At 36.8% G+C, this 16,270-nt stretch overlaps 1 protein-coding gene across 3 annotated transcripts in view; it reads left to right on the top strand.

Annotated features, from left to right (window-relative positions):
• The window catches only part of C8H8orf34 (chromosome 8 C8orf34 homolog), a 480,177-nt gene that overhangs the window by 288,190 nt on the left and 175,717 nt on the right, over nt 1-16,270 (top strand). For 2 of the 3 annotated variants that reach the window (XM_050800254.1, XM_050800252.1), the window contains one exon: nt 6,479-6,614. In XM_050800254.1, coding sequence (XP_050656211.1) covers nt 6,479-6,614 — 136 coding nt within the window. The remainder of the gene's footprint in view (nt 1-6,478; nt 6,615-16,270) is intronic. The other variant, XM_050800253.1, reaches the window with a different exon arrangement.

Raw genomic sequence — 16,270 nt, 5'->3', positions numbered from 1 at the left:
TTTGTTTTGTTTTTAGCTGAGCCTGAGAATTAAATTGACACAATAGAAATTAAAAGAAGAAAATCCTATGAATTTATTTAATACCAAAACAGTTTTACATGGTATGGGAGCCCTCAAAAGGAAATGAAGATCCAAAAACAGAGTCAATCACTTATATACTGAATCAAACAAAGAATAGTAAATTGTGAAGAATCAAATAAATAATATGGGAAGGCTTACAGGTTGAGATATTTTGAAAGATCTGTACAGAATTCTCTCCATCTCAATTTTTTTGTACTTGATGATAAGAAGTTGCTTTTCTTGTAGTATAAGGTGGGTATCTTTCACATAGGAATTTCATTTTTTGTGTTTTTAAGAAACAGAATGAAGGTCAGAGTAATTTTCTTGCACCTGCTGTATTTCAAATGCTTTTAACTCAAAATAGTCAACATGCCAGAATGGCATATTTTTACCTCCTTCAATACCATTGGTATTCAAAGATTCTCAGTTTTCTACGTCTAGGATATGTTCCTGGTATTTCCTCCCTTAAGCAGTATTAAAAAGTCCTTGGACAGAATCTTACTTAATTTGTTTTTCTCCCTTTCCATTTTCATAAACTTTCCAAACTTTCCTAAGTTTAGGCATTTTTGGGGTTTTACTTCCCTTAATTATTTAATCCTAGACACCTGCTCCCTTAAATAATGTTGTTAAGGAAATGGAGCTAGTGAGACCTAGATTTGTATTTTATTTTATTTTTGTTCTTTGTAAATTTAGCATAGATTATTAGTATCCTCCCATGACCAAACCAAGTTTTTTTATGGTTCTGTCACCCTTTAGAGCTTGGTAAGTATTCAGTAGTTATTAGGAGCTCATTGATCGTCTTTAAAATAATGAATATTTGTAAAGAAAGAAAAAATGATTGGATATTTTTCAGAGTGAGGCCTCTTCTAAGACTGCAGGAGCCAATTTCACTGCCATTGCCACACTCACATCTGACACTACAAGAACCATAGCAGTTGTTGAAGCAGTTTCAGCTTATAGCACTCTGAAGTCTCCAGTGAACCAGCAAATGAATTCCAGAAGGCTTCTGACTCTATGGTTCTCTGTTCTCCCACACTGTGACAGTTATTCTGAACTGGAAAAAAGAGGTGCTATCCAGATGGGGTGTGAGGAGCTGCTAGGAAATCTTCAAAAAGTCTCATTAAATACATTCAAATTTGCACATGAAAGGAGAGTTCTGGCAGGGAGCTTTACTGTTCATCAAAATGCAGTCATAAATTCATGTCTTATTACCTTCTCTACATATGTCAGACAATCTAAAAATGCTTAGATAATTGCCATGGAGCTCCATACCACGATTCTGTATCTTATTAGTAGAAAAATGGTACAGAAGCAAGTAGATAGTTGATGATTTTGGCCTTTGAACATATCCTTAAAGGTAATGAGGGGCCAGCATGTCTGGGCTCCCCAGCCCAGCATTAACCACATAATTCCTTCATATCAGCATGAAACACGTTAATAAGTCAATGTGGTGTGCTTTGTGGCTCCAAGATAAAAATCGAGAAAGCAACTTTTAGTTCTAATTCATAACAAAATGGCCCCCAAAAGGTGATTGCTTCATTTAAACAAACACTCTTCTTTTACATAATCAATGTCTTCTTTTTAACTGATGTATCCTAAATCATAGAAGTATGATGAGAATGTATGGGAAGCTTAGATTTGAATTAAACCATTTAGCACAATGCTTCTGCAAAACTCTAATTTGCCCACTATCAACAATTATTCGGCCTCTGCTTTTAACGTTTCCAGGAATGGGGTGATCACATCTCCTACACAGCACTGTACAGTATGCCTTTGAGCAACTGTAAATGTTAAAATGTTGTTATATTGATGAGAAACACACTCTCCTCTTATACACATTTCTTCTCTGCCGGCACAGGGGGAACTCTAATATCTCTCTTCTCTATGACAAACCTTTAGATATTTGAAGGTTGACATTGTGGAAATAAATGAAGACTACACAAATGAAAACAAGCAGAGAATATTTATCTATTTATTCAGAGCTGGTTATAGCATGGGAGTCAGCCACTATCACTTGCATTTACCAGAGACCCAAAGGCATACAGGGGAGTAGGAAAACTTTATAATAATAATTTTTAAAGGGAAGGCTTTGAATATGTTCTGATTGGAAGTTGTTGGCATGGGAAAACTGAAGAAGGGCTAACTAGAAACAGACTATCTTATGCAGTTGGTTTTGCGAGCGCATTTAACTTTCTTCAGTTGGTTCTGAGTTGGAAATAGGGGTGAAATGAGGGAAACTGATCTTTATTTATGAAGTCCTGAATGTTTTGAGCCAATGGCTACAGAGGTTGTGGGTCAGCGTTCTAATGCTGCATATGATCTGGCCCAGCGCAGTGGCTCACACCTGTAATCCCAGAACTTTGGGAGGCCGAGGCGGGCAGATCACAAGGTCAGGAGATCAAGACCATCCCAGCTAACACAGTGAAACCCTGCCTCTACTAAAAAAAATAGAAAAAATTATGCAGGCATGGTGGTATGTGCTTGTAATCCCAGCTACTCCCAAGGCTGAGGCAGGAGAATTGCTTGAACCTGGGAGGAGGAGGTTGCAGTGAGCCGAGATCACACCACTGCACTCTTACCTGGGTGACAGAGCAAGACTCTCTCTCAATAAAAATAAATAAATAAATAAAAATAAAAGATCCACCTATTATCTGCATGTATATTTAATCTCCCCTCCTTTGGTCACTCTCTTTTTTTGGCAAAAGGATGTTGGTTAAAAGGTAAGGTGAGGGATCCAGAGCTTCACTGCTTGATGATTGTTCACTTGTATCCTTAGTCAATTGTATCACGAGATCTTCTTAATCTTTTTTGTTGCCTCATCATTGCGATCATTTGATGAGAGAGTGGCCACATACAAGCATTTAAGACTCTATATGGAATTCAGTGTACCAGCATCATGGACACTATGATAAAAACAAAAACAATTTAAGTCAATTTAATATTGACCTGGTTCTTCAGAGCCAATGGGGTGACTGACTTGGTTCTTCAGAACCAAGAACTTGAATTGTCCAACCCAGTCTAGAAGAACAAATCTCACAGGTCATGAGGACCAAAATTAGAGAACCCAAGTAGTCTTTTGTCAAGCTGACATGTAGACTTTTCTACCATACCTGTTTCACTGATCCAAGTATAGCAAGAAGTATCAGCAATGGTATAGATACCACCATGACTAGTGAAAAAAAAATCCAGAAGAATTCGATTGTTCAACTATCTTGCCAACAGTTGAGATGGATCTGTATTCCATCTAGGGTAGAGGTAGTATCACTTATAGTTTCTGCCACCATTAGTGATACATGTCTTGCAGTCTTCTGTTTGCATGGTTCCTATTGCTGGAAACTGCTTTGGTTGTTTGTATAAACAATGAATCAGTAACTCCTCCAAGTAAAGTGCCTGAATCCTAAAGGACAGCCTCATTTAGGAGCTTGCATCAGAGTTAAAATTTCCAGCCTTGATGATCTATAGAATTAGGGTGTCTGTGTACTGGTAAGATTTGTAATGTTATTTTTATAGTGCATGACGTATGTGTGCATAAAGCAAGCAGGACTAGCTATCTAGATGCAAGGAAGTTAGTATCTGGTAGGAACACACAAGGATCCAGAAAAAAGAAATTATTCATGACCTGAGGTTGGGATCAAGGCTGTTCATTAGTTGGGTTACACATGTGAATCTCTATTAGTCTCTTTCCAGTGACAAATAATTGGTTCCTCTTCCTATGAAGGTTGTTGAATTCAAATTTATAATTACATAGATTCTAACTAATCGATTATAATAATAGGGTGTTGTGTGTGTGTGTGTGTGTGTGTGTGTGTGTGAAAGGGACATTAGCAAAATCACAGGTTGATTTATCCATGTAAGTTCAAGTGGAAATGCCATTGGATTTAATTCCCTGTGGTCTCATTTGATGAGACTGAAATTTTCCAAGGGTTTTTGATTATGGTAGTTTCGTGAGGGATAGCATATCCAGCAATCAATGAGCTTGAAGGTTACTATTTAGGATAATCCAAGATTAGTGTTAGAAAATGATTATGCTCTGATAGGAAATTTTAATAAGAATAAAATGAAGGAGAAAAAGAGTCATGGTGGGTGGGTGACTATTAGGGGTCTTTAGAAAATGAGAAGAATGATTGTAATTAAGTAGATAAAAAACAAAATGGCAATTACACCAGAGATCTTGATCCAATATTGTGGGGAGAAGCTGTCTACTCTCTGAGGTCATTATCTCCCTCTGAAGGTCTTGAGTCAGCTGTCTACTCTGAAGATTTAAGATTGTTACCAGTTTATCTGTATCATGATGAGTCATTTCATGGAGGAATTTAACTAGTATTCATTTGAAGCCATCTGGTTCCACCAAAAATGCCACAGATTATCGGAGCAAAGCTAGAACTGGTGTTTGTTTATTTTATTTATTTATTTATTTTTTCAGAATCAGGGGCTAAATGTTGATATTTTATAATGGTGTCTTATAATTACTCCAGAGATTTATTCTCTAAAATTTTAGATAGGTTCATAACCTTGATTAAGGCTGCCTGTTTAGCAAAATAATCTGTTAGAACGTTTCTTTTAGCTTCTATATTGTTTATATTTTCATTAGCTTGGATCTTTGTAATGACTACATCTGTATGGAACAGGAGTGTATCTAAAAGTGTTTTAAACATCTTCTCTGTTTGATGGAGGTTCTAGCAGAGTTAGAAAACCCTTTGTTTCCAGAGCACCCCAAAGTCATGTATTTTTTAAAAAACTGTACCTGTATATATATTACTCTGAGGTCTTTGTCCAGTTAATGAATTCAAGTACGTACAATATTTCCGCCATCTGGACTAATTTTACCTCTGATAGAGGACTATATCTCACAGACACATAAATTAGTGGTAGCATACTCTGCTTGATAACCTCTAGTTTCAAGTTTTGAAATATGATCCAGCAACAAATAATATTTGGTCAGGGTTTTCAATGGCAGTTCTTAAAAATACTGAAGTGCAGAAAGTTTCCTGAGGTAAGAAAATCACAGGTTCACTTCTTCTGGTAGGGGCAGGAGAGTAGCAAAAATAGGGTGTTCTAGTGGAACAGTAATGTGAGAAGGAGAGAGTAACAATCTCTCATGAGTGTTTAATGCTGGTTGAAAAGTGTTGTGTGTTCAGAGACAGTAGTAATGTCTGTATTGCATGAGGAACCATGAGATCAAGAGGAGAGTCTGTAATTAGCTCTGCAGAAGCACCAGGTTTTGAATTGGCACCTAGGCTCTTAAACAAGAGGACTAAGCCTTGGTAACCAGGTCAAGGTGATAAGTTTTTGATGATTCTTATGAAGTTGAGTTAAAACCCTAAGTGCTTATGCACAAGTAGAGAACAAGGCTTTCACTTGGGATGCCTATGGAAGAAATCTGTTGACAAGCCTTCCTCAGATTCCAGAAGGCCGGTTCTTGATTTAGACTGAGTTGTTACCATCTCAGGATCAATTTATTTGACCCTCGTTTGTAATATCCGATTAAAACATGCAATCCTCCTGATTGTTTTTTGAGGGATCTAGGATGTTTTTATGATCTTTAGTCATCAGAAGACAGTGATTTTCCTCCTCACATACATTATGCCTTCAATAATGAATTAGATTTTTGTAAAAATTATGATTTATCTTTTGAAACTTTATATATCTTTAGTGCTAAAGCTGAGAGCAAGTAATTGGAATCTTTTTTACAAGCTTCCTTGTTCTGTGAATGAAGTGGGAGATCATATACATATTGTAACATAGCTGAATCTCAAGAGAAAATTTAGGTCTTTTCATTTTTGATTGAGGACCTGGGAAAAATAGAAGTGGGCTTCAGTAAACCTTTGGGGCATGACTATTCAGGTTTACTGTTGTCCTCCCCAGGTGAAGGTAGAAAGCAAACATTGAGTGTGAAAAAGGGGAAGATGTCAGTTATATTTTGATTGGAGGTTGTTGATGGGGAAGCTGGAAGCAGACTAATTAGAAGCAGAGGATTTATGCAATTGGTTTTGAAACATATTTGGTTTTGTGTGGTTGGTTCTGAGTTGAGAACAAAGTTAAAAAATAGGAGAGCTGGCAGTCATTGACCAAGTCCTGACCATTTGGGGCTGATTGCTGCAGAGGTTATAGTTTGGCTTACCCGGTGGGTATGGCAGAGGTTGTGTGTCAGTGGTCTGTGGTCATAAGTGCTCTGCCCACTCTCCATATATTCAGTCTCTCACCGTTTTGTCTCTTGTAAATCTTCACATATAATTTGTCTCCAACTACGTCTAGAAATAATTTGAAAAATAATTGATATATGTAGTTAGATTTTTGCAAAGGGGATATATATTGTTTTGCTTAACAAACTAATGGCAGATACTTGAAAACATGATTTTTTCTCCTTAATTCCACTAGAGTTAATTTTTTTTCTCTGTAATTGTTTGTGTTGTTACAGAGGATCTTAATGATTTAAGAATGGAGGGAGTAACAACCCTGGTACCTTCTGGGAGCAAATTTAACCAAGGCCGTCCTACTTACCCGGCTGAGCCTCAGGCCAAGGTCACACTGAACATCTGTTCAAGGTGTGCCAGGTAAAAGACATAATAGGTATAGTATATATAAATATGATCTTGATTTTTAAAATCTAAGATTTTCATGCAAAGATTGTACTCTTCTGTGTTAAGAACATCTTTTCATTCCAGTGATCTTTTGTGCTAATATTGGCAAGGGAGTTAGTTATGCAGTTTATCCTGTGCCCAATGCCACTCACACCAACAATGAATCAAAGAGTTTAGATTGTCTTCACTTCACAGCTTGAGACTATTTTATGTCTTCTGTCTCTGAATTTCATTCTCTGTCCGCCATTCTGTTCTCTTTCAAAGAAAATTTAAGGGCTCTGAACATTCAAAGCCACTTTTAAAGCACCTGCATAGAGGAAGAGTTTGGCCAGGTACAGTTTAAGATCTGATATTATTGACCTCTTAACCTGCCCCTCATCCTGTTCACCTCCTGGAAAGAATTTAATCAGCTTGACGCTTTTCAGTTTTGGCAGCTGGAAGCAATCTTTGCATATACTGTATGTGGCCAAAGAAGTAGCTTGTAGTTACTGCCAAGTCAGCTCCCAGTGCTGGTCTAGCAGAAACTCACCAAATAGCTAGAATTCATTCTTTTGTAGGAACTAAATCTCATTTGCAAAGAGGCTTTTAAGCCTGTTTAAATGATAAAACAAGCCTTCTAACCCTTATGTAAATGGTCCAGATTAGCAAGAACAATGTACTGGCTGGCCAAATTTATCTCCTTTTCTTTATGTCTAGCTGCTCTATTGTACTGTTTGAGAGGAGATTAACTGCTTGGATATAGGGAGGGAGGAAAGTGTAGGAAAATCAAACCAGATTTTTGTAGCTTTTTCTCTTTTGCTTTACCCCTTTGGAAGTTTTTTTAATTTTCACAGGCTTAGAAAAATAGAAAGGACAGCTCTTAGAAAATCAGGGATGTTATTTGAGGCCATTAAGAGAAATGGCATAGCATAGTGAAAACAGCAACGGAAACATTGCTTCAGACAGTAATATTTGGTGGTTGACTTTTTTTTGTAGGGCTGTGAAGAGAACTTCTAATATTTATGTGATGATATTTAAGCATCCTGAGTGAACACAGTCATTGGTGGATGAATTGTATGACATTTTGTTATAAACTTTGTAGTATAGTTGTACATTTACATTATGACTGGAGAGGGGTTGATGCTTGGTTCATGTCGTTTGTAGTAGACTGGGATATGAGGTATTTGTTTTTTCAAAACGGAAAGTTTATAAAAAATGTTTTTCTAATATATTGAGGATTTGAACTGCAAAAGGACCAAGCACATTTGTAGCCCTAAATTATCATTCAGCTTGCCAATGATAAACTGTAAATCATAAACAACCTGCATTTAAAGTCAGAATATAACAGAATTTTTCAACAAACATTCAATGGAATAATAGTTGGTGGCATGTACTACATTCTTGCTATAAACCACATACTATTCTAAAGACATTAAATGTGTAAACTGATTTAATTTGCAGATAATTCTCAGAGTTAATTACTATTACTATACCCATTTTATAGATAAGAAAACTGAGGCATGTATTGATTGAATAACTTGTCCAGAGTAATACAACCAATAGGTAGAAAAACACAGTTTGAAACTTAGGCAACATAGGTTGACAGTCTACCTACTAGTCATTCTGCTTTATTGGTAAGCATCAAGCTATTGTCTGAAGGTGAAGATGGAGGCCTCAAATAGATAAAAACAATGAGATAGAAAGTGATTTAGTTGTTTGAAATGATGAAAGTTCATGACTGTTTTGATGGAGAATAAGGCATTGTTTTACTTTCAAAAGCAAAGGAGAAATATATTGATTCAGATAAATGTGGTAAACAGTATGGAAGAAGATTCTAGACTATTCATTTTAGAGCAGCTACTATAGCTAGAATTTAAAGAAGGAAAAACAAATATCAGTTGTCAAGAACTATAGAGAATCTGAGATTTTATTGCATTTGGAGCTTTATATTTATAATATATATTTACATATTATATTATGTTTTATGCATACTAGGAAAACTCATGAAACACCTGGGTCAGAGACCAAGGACTTTACTACTTACAGCAATAACAATAACCAGGGTATTAGCATCTTCACTGGTTTCCTGAGCCAGAATTCTCAGAGTAACACAAATAGTGCAAAAGATTATATTATGTAAGAGGAAACTAAACTTAGAAAATGTGACTATTCTGTAAGAGACCGTTAGCACTCCTATGTGTTGCTCCAGGGAGGGCCTCCATCTGTATCCTCCAAGGCTGTGTACTAGATCAGCAGTCCTCAACCATTTTGGCACCAGGGACTGATTTCATGGAAGACAGTTTTTCCATGGATGGTTGATAGGGTGGATTTTGAGATAGAACTGTTCCACTTCAGATCATCAGGCATTAGGTTCTCATATGGAGCATGCAACCTAGATCCCTTCATGCATGGTTCACAATAGGGTTCATGCTCCTGTGAGAATTTATGGCTGATCTGCCAGGAGGCAGAGCTCAGGTGGTAATGCTACCTTGCCTGCCGCTAACCTCCTGCTGTGCCAGGAGGTTCCTAACAGACCACAGACCAGTACCAGTTCATGGCCTGGGGGTTGGGGATCCCCATGCTATACAAATATTCTTGAACAGATGATCTGAACAAAAAGGCTATTAGTGTCTTTAAACATGAGAGACACATGGAGAACTATCTCCCAGTGCTACTTTGGGTAGATTACTTTTGTCATGCGTTGATGTGATTATCAAAGCTTTCCATCATTAATTCTCCAACACCAATCCATGTCACTGTCCCACCTCTCTTTTTGCAAGTAAGGTATTTAAAATGGTGAGAATTATACTTTCTAAGCAGGGCTGAGCAATTATCAGAGGCACAAGTCATAAGCTGAATCACGGTGGGGAATGTCTGGTTGTATTGTGTGTCCACATAGTACTTTGAAATACCACTTGATTAGTGTCTTAGTCTATTTGGGATGCTATAAAATACCATACAGAAATACCATTAACTGTCTTATAAATGACACGTATTTATGTCTCCCAGTTCAGGAGACTGAGAAGTCCAAGATCAAAGTGCTGGCTGATTCAGTGTCTGGGGAGGACCTGCTTCCTCATAGACGGCTGTCTTCTCATGGTGTCCTCGCATGGTGGGAGGATGAGCTAGCTTTCTGGGGTCTTTATTATAAGGGCACTAATTCCATTCATGAAGGTTCCATCCTTGTGACCTAATCACCTCCCAAAGTCCCCACCTCCTTATACTACCACACAGGGGGTTATGTTTCAACATATGAATTTGGGAGTGGGCACAAACATTTAGACCATACCAATTAGTTACCAATCTCACATAAAAAAATCAGGATATCTACCTTCTCTTAAAAATCAGTGCAGCTTATAACACTGGGTCTATATTCTGGAGAGATATCACAGTAGTAGCTTCCTCCTTCTCTAGACCTTGAGGCCAGCAGTCATCCTCCAGTGCACTTCGGTTGGTCAGCTTAGCTTCATTCATTTACACTATCTGTCTAAAGTCTGGAGGCCTTTGTTTGTAACCTCTGAACTGTAGAAACACCGTGCAAAGGGGTAAAGACTCTCCCTTTTCCTTCTAAGCATTTGATAAGTGAATCTATGAAATAAACGCACAACGGCAGGTTAACAGGAGGAAAGGTCTACAAATTTATTATGAACTAAGCGGCATCACAGGAAAGAACAGTGAATACCCAAAAACCTAGTGAGATTCAGGAGCTTAGATACCCTCTTCATAGGGGAGAGGGTAAGGGGAATGTAGGCAACTTAGGGGAGACAGAATGATTTTGGGGAAAGAAGAATGAGTCTTTGGGACAATCAGTGATAGCTTGTGAGAAAGTTTACCAGGGCATGGTGTCAATTCCTAGCCTCCCTCTCCTGTGATAAAAGTTCATCTTCCTTGGTTAATGAAACTCTCAGGGAGGTGACTGATGGTAATGATGAAGTTCCTTTTGGAGAATCTGTCTTTAGGCAGATGAGGGAAGTTCAAAGCAAGCCTCTTGTTGCATTTGCTGTTTTCTAAGTGCCTTCAGCTCAAACTAATCAGTATACCAAAACAGCATATTTTGGAGTTGCATGTTCTAATCTCCTTCAGCTAGAACTTCAAGGGTAAGCAATGAATCAGGTCTGGAAGAATGCAGGTGAAAGAGCCTGGCCAGGCCAGTGGGAGAAGGATCCAGTGCCAAGAAGATACAGACAGCATTCCAGTGTCTCAGACTGTCAGGTTATGGGCACGAGTTTAAGGCAAGCAGCCTGTAGTCTTTAGAGCCAGGTAATCCCTCAGAATCCAGAGAGAGTGAGCCAGTCAGAAATTCAGTGCTGTAAATCAGACCAACATGTAGAAAAATGACTGCTTCATTTAGGGAACTGCGCTCATCCTCATTGCTTTCTTTCTCGGCATCTATATTTTGTGGGGAAGAGACAGATGAGAGGAGAATGCAGAATTCATGGAGCAAAACCAGACACTGGATTTTAACCTTGGAATCAGGATTTAATTCCAAACATTGCAGGATTGGAGATAGTGTGGTGCAGATGAGTAAGAAAATTTAGGGTAACGAATGTTAAATTATATCACTTTACTTACCGACACCTTTCAAGAGTTTACACAAAGGTAGAATAGAAAGACAATCTGCTTTGGAGTGTGACAAAAGGGATCTGACATCCACACTCTAAATTACCTGGTATGTTATTTTAGGGAAAGTGCTTAAAATCTGGTTCTTTAGCTGTGAAAGGGAGTTCATATAGCCTTGGAGATCATTTCCAAGGGCAACTGGGAAGGCTGGATATGATAACTAGAAAAAACTCAGTTTTCTCTTTTTCTCGCATGCTGGCATAATTACTGTATAAATACTTGAGCAGTTTAAAATGCTTTGAGTCTTTTTCCTCATCTTTTTGAGAAACTCATGTTAAAATGCTAAGATATTGAGGAAAAAAGAGACTCATTTTCCTGACATTGAGTGTTTTCTCTCTGCCTAAGACTTCTGACTGGCCAGGGGAGAAATCTCTGGTCCATCTTTCAGGATTTCTGTGTTCAATGAAACCATGTAAAGTGGCAATGTTTTTGTTTGTTTTTTCTTGTTGTTGTTGTTTCTTACAGTTTCAAGGTCAAGAAATCATTTTCTCATAGAACTGTAATAAGTGAGCTTAATGGATGTGTTGTGAAATTGAAATAATACTATAATGCTAAGATATTATCAGCCATCTTGATATAGAATCAATAAGACTCAAGTGATGTTGAGGGTTTCTGCAAAGAGCCCACCAATGACCAAGTTAATGTAAAAAGTGGAATCCACTCCTCAGATTTTTGTTTTCCTTAATTTTTTTTTCAAACATTCCACTGGTTGTAAACTACTCATAGGGTTATAGGTGCTCAGATCATGCTACCCCAAATATGGCGCTTTGGCATGTTGGGTACTTTGAACTGAAGGAAACTGGTAGAACCTCAGAGGCAACGTCTCTCTGACTTCTCTCCTCCTCCTGTCTTCTGCCATTCTTTCTTCCTTGAAGCAAGACATAGAAACCAGATTTCCTCTTCCTGGGTCTTTGGGCCTTTATTCCTGGAGGCTCCTGTGTCACCTAAAATTTTAGTTAAATACATTTGTTATGCTTTTCTCTGGTTACCTTGTCTTTTGTTATAGGAGTGTCATCTGTGACCATTATGATGGGTGAGGAAAAGTAGCACATCTTTTGACCCCTACTGTCACATCTTTTGACCCCTACTGTCTTATCAAACAATAAGAGCAATAATTTTAATTTAAATTAATTTTAAATATAATTTAATTTTTTCATTTAATAAATGTTTTAAATAATAATTGTATATATTTAAAATATTGTATATTTATGGGGTACAATATGGTGTTTTGATATATTTTTACTTTATGGAATGATTAAATCAAGTGAGTTAACAAATTCATTACCAATCATACTTTTTTCGTGGTAAAAACACGTAAAATCTACTTTTTTAGTAATTGAAATATACAATGCATTATTATTTATTATAGTCACCGTTTTGTGCAAGAGATCACTGAAACATATGTATTCCTTCTGTCTAACTGAAATTTTATACATTTTGACCAACATATTCCCTTTCTTCATTAGTCTCCTTTCCTCCAGCCTCTGGTAACCACCATTCTATTCTTTACTTCTATGAGTTTGACTTTTTTAGATTTCAAATATAGGTGAGATTGTGCACTATTTGTCTTTCTGTGCCTGACTTATTTAATTCAGCATAATATCCTCCAGGTTCATCTATATTGTTGGCAAATGACAGAATTCTCTTCTTTTTAAAGGTTGAATAATATTCCATTGTGTATATATACCACATTTTGTTTATGCATTGATCCAGTGATGGACACCTGCAGTGGTTCCATAACTTAGCTATTGTGAATAATGCCACAATGAAATTGGGAATGCAGATATCACTGTGGCATACTCTTTTTAATTCTAAAGCTTCTGCACAGCAAAGGCAACACTGAAGAGAGCCAACCCACAGACTGGGAGAAAATATTTGTAAACTGTACTCTGATAAGGGGCTAATATCCAAAATATATAAGGAACTCAAACAACTCAATAACTAGAAAACAAAGAACCCAATTTAAAAATGGCCAAGGGATTGAAATAAACATATCTCAGAAAAAGACATACAAATGGCCAGCAGATAACATGAAAAAATGCTAATCATCACCAATCATCAGGGAAATGCAATTTAAAACCACAAAGAGGTATTGCCTAACACCTGATAGAATGGCTGTCATCAAAAAGATGAAAGACGAAAGATAACAAGTACCAGTGAGGATGTAGAGAAAAGGGAACAATTGTGCACTGTTGGTGGAAAAATAATATAGCCATTATTGAAAAGTGTGGAGCTTCTGCTGAAAAGTCAAAATAGAATTACTATATGTTCCAGCAATCCCACTTCTGGGTATATATTTAAAGAATTGAAATCATTATGCCAAAGAAGTATCTGCAAAGAATTCTTCTCATTCAGAACCTGATTGGAAGATGTGATTAGTGATGGGACTGACACATTTTACCGGCAATGACTGAGAGATTTGAGAGATACACAACCACGAAAGGAACTTCTACTTTTCCAGGCATCAGGGAAAGAGAAATTAGGGCTACGTTAAATAGCTCTGTAGAGTGTTCTGTGCCAAAAAGTAATTAAAGGATCAAGAATATAACACAAGGTTTGTTGTTTAGCATAGTTATAAGAAATAAAGAAAAATAGAAGTTTTTTTCATAAATTTTTCACATGAGGCTAGAAAAGTGCAAAATAGCTTGTGTCTTTAAACTGGAAATCCTGTTACTTTCATATCACTTGACAGCCGTAGTCTGATGTGAACATTGCTGCAATTTGTGTGACTTAAACAGAGAAATGACATTGTTTGGCAAGTGGGAAAATGCATGGCTAATAGATAACTCACCATCAAAATTTATAAAGAATCTAATCCAGAATATCTTATTTTCCCCCTTAGATCATGAGTGAAGTAAGTCTTTATAAAACAACAATTTTGAGTAAATAGAGCATTGGCTATGAAGGATATAGTAGTGGTTCCTATAATTGTTACAATTCCTATAATTGTTCCTATAATTGTTTATTTGTTATAAGGTAGATGTTTAAAATAGTCAATGAGTGTCTTGGCTGGACTTACAGAAGATTCCACAAATACAGTTACATATCCTGAAATGATATGGGCAAAACAAGCTGCATTTCTTGCCTAGGAGTCACAGTACAAAGTAAGCTATATCAAAAAAGTAAAGTGTTGGTAGGTCAGTAATGCAAATTGTCAGTAATTATCAGCAAAATTTTTGTGGCTTAAAAAAATTATAATTTGCAAAATTGTGAGCGTTGCCTTAAAATTCTCTATTTAATGTCTTGAATTTTGTTTTAATATAACAGGTAAGATACCAATAACTAGCAGACAACTGCTGTTACCAAGGCACTAAATTACTAGTTCAATGAAGTTTATAAGCCATTTTTCTGGAAAGACCACCCACTAATTCTGTCTACCCACTGCCATTCTCAGGAGTTAAATCTTGTTTGTGTGGACTCATGCCAGGGCATTCCGGGTGGTAAGATACTATTTGCTTTTGATGGTGCAAGTGTTTGCATTCCTTCATGCTTAACATCAATAGTGCACAAAAAAGGGAGCCGAAAGCCATTTTAAAAGAAATTGGATTATAGAGAACATACACCGATACTGGCTCAGAAACTACAGCATGAGAATCCCAGGAGAAATTTGTTCCTAAATAGCTTGTTGTTTTCTAACTGATTTGTCTCATGTAATTCAACCAAAGATTGTTCTTCATTTCTCCTAAATATCATGGGATTAATATATTGAGTCTAGTTATACGTGGACTTGATAAAGCACAAGTAGATCACTGTTGGTGATAGCTGGAAAAAAAGATGAATGTCAAGTCTTATGAATGTGAATTCATTTCATGTTGTCTATATTATTTATTAGTTGACTTGAGAAAACCTACATAAATAACCATACATTATATTTGGTTTTATTTTGTTTATGATTTTTTTCTTAACTATTTTATACGTTTATATTCAGCAACTTCCCATGGGAAGGAATGGTGAGCAAAACAGACATGAAGGAAAATGGATAAGGACAAAAAAGGATTACTATCACTTGTTTAAATGTTGTAGTTTTTCATAAAGCTGACCTCCCAGTCCTAGAGATGTAAAAGATTCCATTTGAGTCATGTATACAATGCACCATCTACTGCTGTGTTTCAAGTGATAGAAACATTTAATTTGAATCCAAATGCATTTATCTAGCACTACTCTGTGTCAGATACTGTGATATGCTCTAGAAATACAAATGAACACCTCTGATTTCTGGGAAGTTATTGTATTCCAGCTAGAATTGGACATGCAAACAAATAAGTGCAACCCAAAATGTCAGATGATGATAGTGCCATGGGAGAAAATAAAACATGTTAGAATGGCTACGTCATCCCAGATGTGATTGGTTACAATTTGATGAGAGCTGTTGCTGTGGAAAAAAACCTCACCTTCAGAAATATTGGGATACTGCTCCCATTGTTTATTCAAGATCTGCATGAAGGAAGACATGAAAATAACAAATGCCAGCCAGAATCTGGGGGCCACATCAATTTCATGGTTTTTCTTTTGCTTGTAAGTCAGTGCAAGATTCTCCTTAACCCCACTCATTCTGGTAGCTGTTTTGTGATTCGTAGGGGAGGGAGGGCCTTGTATGCACATGTGTGCACACTCACACACACCATCTCAAAGCCTTTCTTGTTACATGATGAAGAGCTGGTGCTTCAGAGCAAGTGATATCAGGGTTGAAATCTCAGCTTGGCCACTGTACAACGTAGGGAAAAAAAACCCTCTGTAGACTTCAATTTTCTGTATGAACCTGGGGATGATAATTTTTGCCTATGGGGTTGTAGTGGAATGGAGTGGTTACCTCAGTTTTTAGCAGAGAATCTACTCTGAAAAAAAGTCTATTTCAAGAGAAAAAACTGGCCATATACATCTCAAAAGAAGTCAAATATACATTTAAATGCAGAGAAGTCACAGTATATTTTAGAAAAAAAAAACCAAAAGAAATATTACATTGAAGGTCTGTGAAACAGTCATAAGGGTTGTTTAAGTGAGTAAAATATTAAGAATAATTCTCATTGAGT

Source organism: Macaca thibetana, chromosome 8 (genome assembly GCF_024542745.1).
Source record: "Macaca thibetana thibetana isolate TM-01 chromosome 8, ASM2454274v1, whole genome shotgun sequence".
NCBI classification, from domain to species: domain Eukaryota; kingdom Metazoa; phylum Chordata; class Mammalia; order Primates; family Cercopithecidae; genus Macaca; species Macaca thibetana.
This window is presented reverse-complemented; position numbering and strand designations above follow the sequence as displayed.